The sequence below is a fragment of the Pituophis catenifer genome, unplaced genomic scaffold (genome assembly GCF_029215685.1).
Source record: "Pituophis catenifer annectens isolate HBS135680 unplaced genomic scaffold, rPitCat1.0.hap2 SCAF_11, whole genome shotgun sequence".
NCBI lineage: Eukaryota > Metazoa > Chordata > Lepidosauria > Squamata > Colubridae > Pituophis > Pituophis catenifer.
Window position 1 is genome coordinate 25,789,251 of NW_027256891.1, and position 10,859 is coordinate 25,800,109.

General features: G+C 43.0%; 1 protein-coding gene across 1 annotated transcript in view; it reads right to left on the bottom strand.

Annotated features, from left to right (window-relative positions):
* AFF2 (ALF transcription elongation factor 2) overlaps positions 1-278 on the bottom strand; it is a 159,473-nt gene extending 159,195 nt beyond the window's left edge. The window contains 1 exon segment of the mRNA XM_070951779.1: positions 229-278. Within this exon segment, the coding sequence (XP_070807880.1) occupies positions 229-278 (50 nt within the window).
* Between the last annotated feature and the right edge of the window lie 10,581 nt (positions 279-10,859).

Below are 10,859 nucleotides of genomic sequence, written 5' to 3' on the forward strand. Positions count from 1 at the left end.
CAGTGGTGAGAAAATTAAAGTTCTTCTGCACTTAGATGCACCGAGACAAGATAGGCAGTCCTTGGCTTAACAGTGAACGGGTCTTGGCATCCTGGTGGTCAACCATTTTAGTGTGAGCCAGTGGTGTGTTACAGCTGCCAAAAACATGAGAATGCAGTCCTAAGGTTGCATTGACAGAGAGATAGCATCAAGAACACAATAAACGATAGTACCAGTACCACTCTCTACTGCATTGGTGAGGCCACATTTGGAATCCTGTGTCCCGTTTTGGTCACCATGATGCAAAAGAGATGGTGAAGCCCTAGAAAGAGCGCAGAGAAGAGCCACAAAGATGATCAGGAGTCTGGAAGCTAAATGATGGCTAATATCAAGAGCCACGGTGGCACAGTAGTTAAGAGTGCAGGCTACTTCTGCTGATCACCGGCTGCCAGCAGTTTGGCAGATCGAATCTCACCAGGCTATTTTCTTTCTTTCTTCCTTTCTTTCTTTCTTCCTTTCTTTCTTTCTTTCTTCTTTCTTTCTTTCTTTCTTTCTTTCTTTCTTTCTTTCTTTCTTTCTTTCTTTCTTTCTTTCTTCTTTCTTCCTTCCTTCCTTCCTCTCCTTCCTTCCTTCCTTCCTTCCTTTCCTTTCCTTTCCTTCCTTCCTTCCTTCCTTCCTTCCTTCCTTCCTCCCTCCCTCCTTCCCTCCCTCCTTTCCTTCCTCCCTCCCTCCCCTCCCTCCCTCCCTCCCCTCCCTTCCTTCCTTCCTTCCTTCCTTCCTTCCTTCCTTCCTTCCCCCTTCCTTCCTTCCTTCCTTCCTTCCTTCCTTCCTTCCTTCCTTCCTTCCCTCCCTCCCTCCCTCCCACCCACAAAGATGATCAGGGGTCTGGAAGCTAAATGATGGCTAATATCAAGAGCCAACCTCTGGTTGGCCCCAGAGTGGGGTGGGAATGGGGATTTTGCAGTATCCTACCCCTGGAGTGGGGAGGGAATGGGGATTTTGCAGTATCCTACCCCTGGAGTGGGGAGGGAATGGAGATTTTACAGTATCCTTCCCCTGCCACGCCCACCCAGCCACACCCACAGAACCAGTAGTAAAAATTTTTGAAACGCACCACTGAGTTGAATGTATCTGTAACAGCAGGACGGGAGGCTGTGTGTAGATGAGACATTTTAATAAGAGAAATTTATTTATCTAGAATGTTTTAAACAGTTTGGCTTTAATTTTTATTTTTATATTAAAAAAAAAAATCCTTTCTACTGCTGTTTCCATGTTTAATTAAATCCCACCACCCTAATGCAGCCTGACATTACTCATTACTAAAACATAATTATATAGTAAACAAGCAATATAGCATTTACTATTTCCTAGTAAGTTTTTTTAAAAGGATTAATAAAAGCGAAGCTCTGTAATTGCTCAAATCAATGCGGGTAATTATAATCTGCCCTTCTAGGTGACGCAGAAATATAGTAAATAGGATACCAATGGCTGTAGCTGTAAATCAGTATTTTTTTGGGGGAAAAACGATTTGTGTCGAAAACGGGTCTGAGAGTTTTTGTCTAGGAGAAGAAAATCAATGGGTAACTTGATTTCAAAATGTTATCTTCTCCTTTCTCCCTATCAAAACAGGGCTTACCTAAATAGTCTTGGAAACTTCAGGTCCGCCCCATGTCTTTTAATAACTAATTTACTAACTTTTAACAGTTAGTATATCCCATTCCCCCGCCCCAATATTTCTCTTCATCAGACTAGACACACCTAGTTCCCTCAATCGTTGATTGTACAGTTTAGCCTCCCTTATCAAATAGAATAGAAATAGAATAACAGCGTTGGAAGGGACCTTGGAGGTCTTTTAGTCCAACCCCCCTGCCCAGGCAGGAAACCCTACACCACTTCAGACAAATGGTTATCCAACATCTTCTTAAAAACTTCCAGTGTTGGAGCATTCACAACTTCTGGAGGCAAGTTGTTCCACTGATTAATTCTTCTCACTGTCAGGAAATTTCTCCTTAGTTCTAAGTTGTTTTTCTCCTTGATTAGTTTTCACTAACTTGACTCTATCTTCTTTGGGGCAACCCCTGAGATATCGGAACACTGCTATCATGTCTCCCGTAGTCCTTCTTTTCATCAAACTAGACAGACCCAGGTCCCTACCCCTGATCATCTTTATTGCTCTTCTCTGCACCCTTTCTAGGACCTTAGGCATATATGCATATTCTTTCTAGGCAGGTTTTTACCTACGTAAGCTAAGATGTTATACAGCCCTGGTTCTGTGAAATCTCATTCACGAACGTTTTCTGGGTTTTTTTGTTTCTTGCCTGACAGACAGCAGACTCTGTGCTGCCCCTTTGGGATATATATATATATATATATATATATATATATATATATATATATATATATATATATATATATATATATATTAATATATATATTTCTGAGGTTTTCGCGGGTATTTGTATATAGGTCTTTGGTTATTCGGGTTTTCTCCCGCGTAAAATTGGAAGTGTCTTGGCAACATTTCGACGAAGTCTCATTCGTCATCTTCAGGCTGGTGTTTTCGGCTTCGTGCTTCTAACATTGCTCTTAGAAGCACGAAGCCGAAAACACCAGCCTGAAGATGACGAATGAGACTTCGTCGAAACGTCAGGTCTTCCTGAGAACCATGGCTCCTGATGTGGCCTACCCAAAGAGTTGACACAGGTGAGAAGAATTTAGGGTCTGACCAACAATATAAATAACTGTATCAAATGGATCACAGCCTGAGCCAAAGAAAACAAACTTGCAGCCAAGAATAAAATACCCCCAAGGAATGATGAAGCACTTAAACTTTCCTGACTTCCTGATCCCCAACTCTGGGCAATCAGCCAGGGTCTTAAGCACTTTCCGGAAGACCAGAAGAGTTGGGGGCCAATCAAATCTCAAGTGGAAAATCTTTTTTTAAAAAAAATATTCATATGGCCTTAGTTACTTGGTCGTTGTTTGTTACACCTATGGGTTGTTTTTTTTCTAGGAGTTCTGCGATGGCTTCTGTCCAACAACATTCTTGTGAAGTAGGCCGAGCCAAGAGAGAGAGAGAGAGAGAAAAAAAAGAGAGAGAGATCTTGATTCATGGCTGGATTTAATTCACCTTCTAGATACGGCCACATGTAGGTAGCAAAGAACAATATATCCTCGCGTCTCTGCTGGGGATGAATTTAATCTCATTCCAGCCCTTTTTTTTTTTTTTGCCCAAAGAAAATAACCGTATCTCAACACCAGTCTTTTCAGCTCAGCAGGCCAACCTACTGAAGGATTCACACAGCGAGCTATAATGAGGAATAAGCCACACAGCCATTGGGCTTTTGCAGCGGTACAGAGTCACCGGTTTCTCACAGAAGCCGCAATTACTAATTTGAAGTGCTGTCTAATTAAAACCACAGCTATGTATTTAGCCTCTTGTTATGCCCCCTGCCGCTTTCTAATTACAGAGAACTCTTTATCTGCACAGCACAACTTCTTCGGAACGGATGGAGACAAGCTCGAATGCCAACCCAGGAGCCCCCTCAAGGGCAGAGGGCAACCAAAGTCAAGTCCTTGAGGGCTCCTGAGAGAGGTACTCTCTACCGCGGAACCAAAAACGGGAGTGTCTACGGAGATTCTCAGTCATCCAAGTCATGGTTGTCCCAACGATGCATTTCCCCCCCCCCAAGATGGTGGGGAAATGGAAGGTGGGGAATGGATGGCAGTCAGAGCTGAAGAAGCTTTTTGGATGAGAAGCAAAATGTCTTCAAAGAAAAACATGAAAGTCCAGTCGCCTCTTGAACCTAGGAAGGATCAAAGGAATGCTGGAGGAACATCTCGTGGAATAACTCAAGTTGAGTGTGGTGCCAAAGACAACTCAGTTTCAATTAGATACACCTAACTTGGCACCGTCCAGATCTGAAAGGACTGTTCTGACCTAGGCTTCCTGAGTCAGGAAAACACATGAGTAGTCCGAAAAACCTGTTTTATTTCAACAGCTGTGAATTCTGTTCATTCACAGATGAGTCCCCAATAGTTGTAAAGAGTCCTTCGGGATAAGGCTAATAATCACCCACCTTTATCTCCCTTGACACGCTGCCAAAGACCTAATTGGCAAAGCCGCACGGAATCCAGAATCAAACAGAGCTTCAGACTTTAAACTGCACAGAATTAACAATGTTGCTTCCTGCAAAGGCCCATGTGCCTTTGCTCCCCTTTTAAGTCTTATGGGAGGGGCCAATCATCTCCAAGCCCTACTTCTGAGTTGTCCCTTTTGTTTTAACTGTTCTTGTCTTCTTGCAGCTCTGCGCTAGCACACACTGGGAACAGGCTCCCCCTGTTCCTCTGCCTCGCTGAGGACCGACTCTGGAGGCTCCGGAGGCAGCACGTACTTCCCAGATGGCCCTTTCTCTGCCTCTGATGCAGAGCCCTCATCTGAGCCTTCCCCAGACTCCACGTCTGGCCCATGGTCCTTCCTTCTTCCATAGAATTCTGGGAGTTGAAGTCCTCCAGGCTTAAAGTTGCCAAGTTTGGAGACCCCTGGACTTGAAATGGAGAACTCCTGACTCATTGCTTGTTCACATCTTAGATACATGTCATTGTTACGCCGACTTAAGTAGAATGTGCGCTTGGAATGCCACGAAGACCCTGAGAATAATGTTCAGCCTCCAACCAACAATCTAGACATCGCACCCTATAAGATAAGCACTTCAAGTGACTCTGATTTGTTCCTTTCGGTTTCTTTTAAGAGCTGTCCTCTCGTGGATCTGTGGACCACAAAGACCATTTACGGAGAATACAGGATGTACTCAGAAGAGTCCTATGAAAAGATATTTCGATACGGTGTCTGCTTTCAAAACAGGAATCTTCCCCTTGTCTAGTTCAAACAGACCCAGGCGGGCGAAATGAGTATACCATGTTCCGCCTAATGTTTTTATTCAGCTCAAACAGAAGAAGCACCATAATGACTATTGAAAGCAAATTTTGTCTCTTTAAAGCTAACCTTCAGAACAAGAGAGAGAGAGAGAGAGAGGAGAGAGAGGAGAGAGAGAGAGGAGAGAGAGAGAGAGAGAGAGAGAGAGAGAGAGAGAGAGAGAGAACAAAAACAAAAAAAATTCCTTAAGCGAGAAATGACTCTTTTATATTACATTTAATAGATATCACAGAGCTCTGGGGGAGGGGGGGGAAACATATTTCGAATTTCTAGATGGAAAAACCAGATCCTTTGGAGGCCATTTGATTTTTTTTTTTTTAAGCCTGGTTGCAAAAGCTTTGGCCACCTCTAGCAAACCAGAGGAAGAAAGAGAGAGGTTGCAGAAAGCTTTCTATGCCACCGACTTTAAGGGATGGGACACGTGCATCTTTATCGTCCACATTATTATTCTAAGAGTCCATTCTGTTACTCATTCATTCGGAGTGATACTGACAATTCAGAATGATTTGATGGGTTTCCTCCGGGCCACCATCATTCCTCTACCAGAAAGTTGAACACAGAAAACTGGGTATATCTAGTTTAATGAAAAGAAGGATTAGGGGGAGACATGATAGCAGTGTTTCCAGTATCTCAGGGGCTGCCCCAAAGAAGAGGGAGTCAAGCTATTCTATTTTCCAAAACACCTGAAGGCAGGACAAGAAGCAATGAGTAGAAAGTAATCAAGGAGAGAAGCAACCTAGAAACTAAGGAGAAATTTCCTGACAGTGAGAACAATTAATCAGTGGAACAATTTGCCTCCAGAAGTTGTGACTGCTCCAACATTGGAAGTTTTTAAGAAGATGTTGGATAACCTTTTGTCTGAAATGGTGGAGGGTTTCCTGCCTAGGCAGGGGGTTGGACTAGAAGACCTCCAAGGTCCCTTCCAACTCTGTTATTCTATTAAATATTCTAATATAAATATAAAGATAAATATAAAATAAAATATAAAATAAAATATTCTAATAATTTCTTTTTTTATTTATTTATATGCCACCCTTCTCCGGAGACTCAGGGCGGCTTACAGTGCGTTAAGCAATAGCCTTCATACTTTGTATATTTATACAAAGTCAGCTTATTGCCCCCACAAACTGGGTCCTCAATTTACCTACCTTAGAAAGGATGGAAGGCTGAGTCAACCTTGAGCCTGGCGAGATTTGATCTTACTTTAATTGCAGACAGCTGGTGTTAAATTACAGTGCTTCTGTCTGTTGAGCTATCCAGGCTCTTGGATATTAAATAGCTTAATAGAAAGCTTTTTCTCTAGGCACGTCATCCATAGGTCTGATTTTATTTTATGATTTTTCCCTAGCTCAGCTTTCCTAAATACGAGTCACAGCAACGACTATATACTCGCTGCCTAAAAATGGAAAAAGACGTGTGGTTTATATCCCACAAAACTACCAGTTAGAATAATGCTCTGGGGCATCCCTTTTCTTTTCAAAAGGCCAGAAACTCGCTTCAAAAGAAAACAAACGACCATAAAAACTTAAAAGTTCTTAGCTTAGGTCCAAAATGGGTACACCAAGTTCACTTCTCTTGCAGAGGCTAATGTCGGGCTTCCAAATAGCACCCCCAACAAAAGAAGACTCCGAGATTTATTATTTTTGTAGGCTTTCTGAGAGTTGATTTGTCCTCCGATCTGGGCCAGCTGAAGGCATGTCCTTCTCCAGAATGGAGAAACAAAAGACAGGTCTGGTCTCCAAAATAGATTAGAAATCTCTCTTCCAAAGCTAACGTGATACATCAAATCAGAGGTGGGCTGTTGAGGGTTCGTAGGGGTTCGGGAGAACCTCTAGCTAAGATTCTGTGCAGTTCGAAGAACCCCCAAATTCCACTCCTGGCTGGCCCCACCCACCCCTCCCTGCCCCCTCTCAGGAGTCCCCACGCGGTCCATTTTGGATGTAGGTAAGTGCAGGGCGCGTGCAGAGGCTCAGGGAGGATGAAAAATAGGCCTACCGGAAGTTTGGGAAGGGCCTCCGGATGGCCTCTGGAGCCTGGGGAGGCCGTTTTTCGTCCTCCCATAGGCTCAAGGAAAACCTCCAGAGTCCGGGGAGGGCAAAATCGCCCCTCCCACCACCATCGTGCAGGAGGCTGACTAGACCACGCCCACCCAGCAATTGGGCAGAGAACCCCGTGCTAAAATTTTTGAGGCCCACCCTTGCCTCAAACCCCAATGTTCATCCCTTCCAGATAGTAGAAGTCAGGAAGTATAGTCAAATATTTCAGTACTTCATCACTACTCGGCTATTGGCTAACATCGAGGGTAGCTATTCCACAACATCCCTTAGTTGTGACTCCTGGTTCCCCAGGTCTCCTTTGAAGAGTGTTGGGTTGTGGTTCCTTGTGGTGGTTTCTTCTTTCTTTCTTTCTTTCTTTCTTTCTTTCTTTCTTTCTTTCTTTCTTTCTTTCTTTCTTTCTTTCTTTCTTTCTTTCTTTCTTAAGCCCAAACAACACTTTCATTTATAGGATTGTGTTTCTCCATCATAAAAATACTCGGATCGAGATGGATATATAGAATAGAATAACAGAGTTGGAAGGGACCTTGGAGGTCTTCTAGTCCAACCCCCTGCCTAGGCAGGAAATCCTACACCACTTCAGACAAATGGTTATCCAACCTCTTCTTAAAAACATCCAGTGTTAGAGCATTCACAACTTCTGGTGGCAGGTTGTTCCACGGATTAATTGTTCTAACCGTCGGGAATATGGAAAAGACGAGAACTCTCCTGTTGTTCGCCAAATCTATTCATCTTTTTTCAAAGCTGAGAAATGCAGGCCCACAGCTCAAATTTCATCTCTCTTCCTCCTAACCCCTCCCCACCCCCCAAACAGCCCTCACATTCTCCTTAAGAGTCACAGCAGGGTGCCTATCTAACACAGCCTCTTAATACTCATCCTTTATCTTGGATGTAATTTATCTGGTGCCAAGACTTCCTAATGAATTTCACACATGTGTACTTAAATTTGTTACAGCTTACCAGTTGAGTATGATAAGCAGTAAGTGGAGCGCTGAATTCGGAGCTGTCTCCCAACAGACGCATAAAGGGGCTTTGCTATCCGCCGAAGGAGGGAAGACCGGGGGTGTGTGTGTGTGAGGAGGGGAGGAAAGGAAGGGATAAAGTTTAAATTGCAAATCCAGCAAAATGCAAAGTAGGGAGGAGGTGGAGTTGGGTTTTGGAGAAAGTCAAGGCAGGCACGGTGGATCGGAGGTGGCCAATTTCATTGCTGGCGTAACTGTTACTTTATTATTGTTCCGTTTGATTGATGTGACACATACAATACGGCAGGGGATCTGAATAGTTAGGTCAGATAGCCTGCCTGGGTGTCCGTCGTTTTAAGAACGCAATGTCAGATACAAAGAATAGAATAGAGAATAGAAGCTGGAAGGGACCTTGGAGGTCTTCTAGTCCAGCCCCTCTTCTCAAGCAGGAGAACCTATACCATTTCTGAGCCACGATGGCGTAGTGGTTAGAGTGCAGTACTGCAGGCTACCCCTGCTGACTGCCCGGCTGCCTGCAATTTGGCAGTTCGAATCTTACCAGGCTCAAGGTTGACTCCGCTTTCCATCCTTCTGAGGTCGGTAAAATGAGGACCCAGAATGTTGGAGGCAAGAGGCTGACTCTGTAAACCGCTTAGAGAGGGCTGTAAAACACTGTAAACATCTCAACATCTTTTAAGTAGTATGGATCAAGACCATATGTTAGGTTGCAGTTCAAATGCTCAAGCTAAGAAATGAGTCAACCACAAGTTTTCAACACTAAATTGGCATCGGATAAGGGTCGATGGAATTCAAGAGGGGTTGAGCTTAGACGTTTGTGGCAATGCAATGACTCTAGACTGATGACACCCTTAACTCTGCCCTCTAGCTCTGCCTCCTCTTCTCCTACATCTAATGAAGATTGAATGTTGTGATAGCAATAGCACTCAGATTTATATACCGCTTTACAGTGCTTTACAATCCTCTCTAAGTGGTTTACAGAGTCAGCCTCTTGCCCCCAACAATCTGGGTCCTCATTTTACCCACCTCAGAAGGATGGAAGGCTGAGTCAACCTTGAGCCTGGTGAGATTCGAACTGCCAAATTGCAGGCAGCCGGCAAATCAGCAGAAGTAGCCTGCAGTACTGCACTCTAACCACTGCACCACCGAGGCTCTTCTCTTGGTGATGGCCAAAATGTATTGTGAGCTGCCCTGGGTCAACCTTGAACCAGTGACAATCAAATTCCTGGCAGTGGGCAGTGTTAGCAATAGCAATAGCAATAGCACTTAGACTTATATACAGCTTCACAGGGCTTTTACAATCCTCTCTAAGTGGTTTACAGAGTCAACCTATTGCCCCCAACAATCTGGGTCCTCATTTTACCCACCTCAGAAGGATGGAAGGCTGAGTCAACCTTGAGCCTGGTGAGATTCGAACTGCCAAATTGCAGGCAGCCGGCAAATCAATACATTTTGGTGATGGCCAAAATGTATTGTGAGCCGCCCTGGGTCTTCAGAGAGAGGCAGCATATACATTAAATTAAATTAAATAATTAAATTAAATTAAATTAAATTAAATTAATTAAATTAAATTAAATTAAATGTTTCTTTTTTAAAAAAAATTATTAATGTATTCTATACACCAATACACAAATAAAATATAATGTTTCTAATGTTCTTTCCGGAGCAGTTGTGAAAATGTAAAGTTAACCGAAAGGAAGAGTGCCGAATTTTGCACTCAAACTGGGACTGTCAGCAGGGTTTTGGGTTTTTTTTTCCCCCCTGTGGCACATTAATGTTCACGGTGACGCTATTCGTTTTTATTTTCTTAAATAAAACCTGATGCATTCATGTTTATCTATCATATGTTTAATGGGACTATTCTGATTACGGAGTGATTGGGCTGTGATTTACGCCACCATTACCTGTGTTGTGGGAAATTTCTGCCTTCCAGGTCTGACATCAAGGCGGGCAGAAGCTCATAAAACTTCTCACTTCCTCGCAATTCTTGATAACTCAGAGCAATAACTAATCGTTTTGAGAAACAATATACTGTGAAACAGTAAGCGAGCCAATTTTTATAATTAGCACCATGGTTGTGTACTTTTCTCTTCCCCATCAATAGGACTATTGTCAAGCAGGTTAAAATATGCCCTTTGCTACAGAAACTCTGGCAAGGTTTTGCCCTGTTTGAGGTCTCAAAGAAACCCTTATCAGAAATCTCAACCATTTAAGCCCCACTCGGGTTGAAATCTCCATCAGTTTGACTGTTTATTAACTATATTTATAGACTGTCCTTCAGTCGTAAATGCTCCCCGAAGTGGTTTTGCCATGAAGCAAATGAAAATAACTCACCAATAAAACGGAAGAGTAAATTTAAAAATAAAATAAAGTTTTTTTTAAAAAAATGAAATGAAATATGAAATGAAATAGGCAAATGTTTTCCCTCCCCCAGTCAAAGAAAAAAAGTCGGAATAATGATTCTACTCCAGAGTCCTATAGATGCAAATACAGGCCCAGACTTGCTAAATTATGACTTAGTTAATGATAGTTTACTGTCGGGGGCCACAAAATGCCTTGATTCACAGAACCTATGAAAACAGAGCACGCGGTTTCAAATCACAGAGAATTGCTGGGAGACAGGCGGTATACAAATTTAAATAATTGTAATCCCAACAAGAATGTAACATTTGGAAAATTGGTACCACAAAGGGCTGGGTCATACGTGTTCCTTCCACACGCCAAGAAATTTCATCATGGCGATGTTTGAATGTAAATCCTTCCTCAAATGTGGTCTTTTCAACCCAGGGAAATTGAAGCCGCGAGGACTTCAATTCCCATCATTCCCGAGTCAGCCATGTTTATCAAATTAATTCAGCTGACAAGAAAAATGACAAGGCTTGAGCCAAAGGACTGGTTCATCTAATTTCA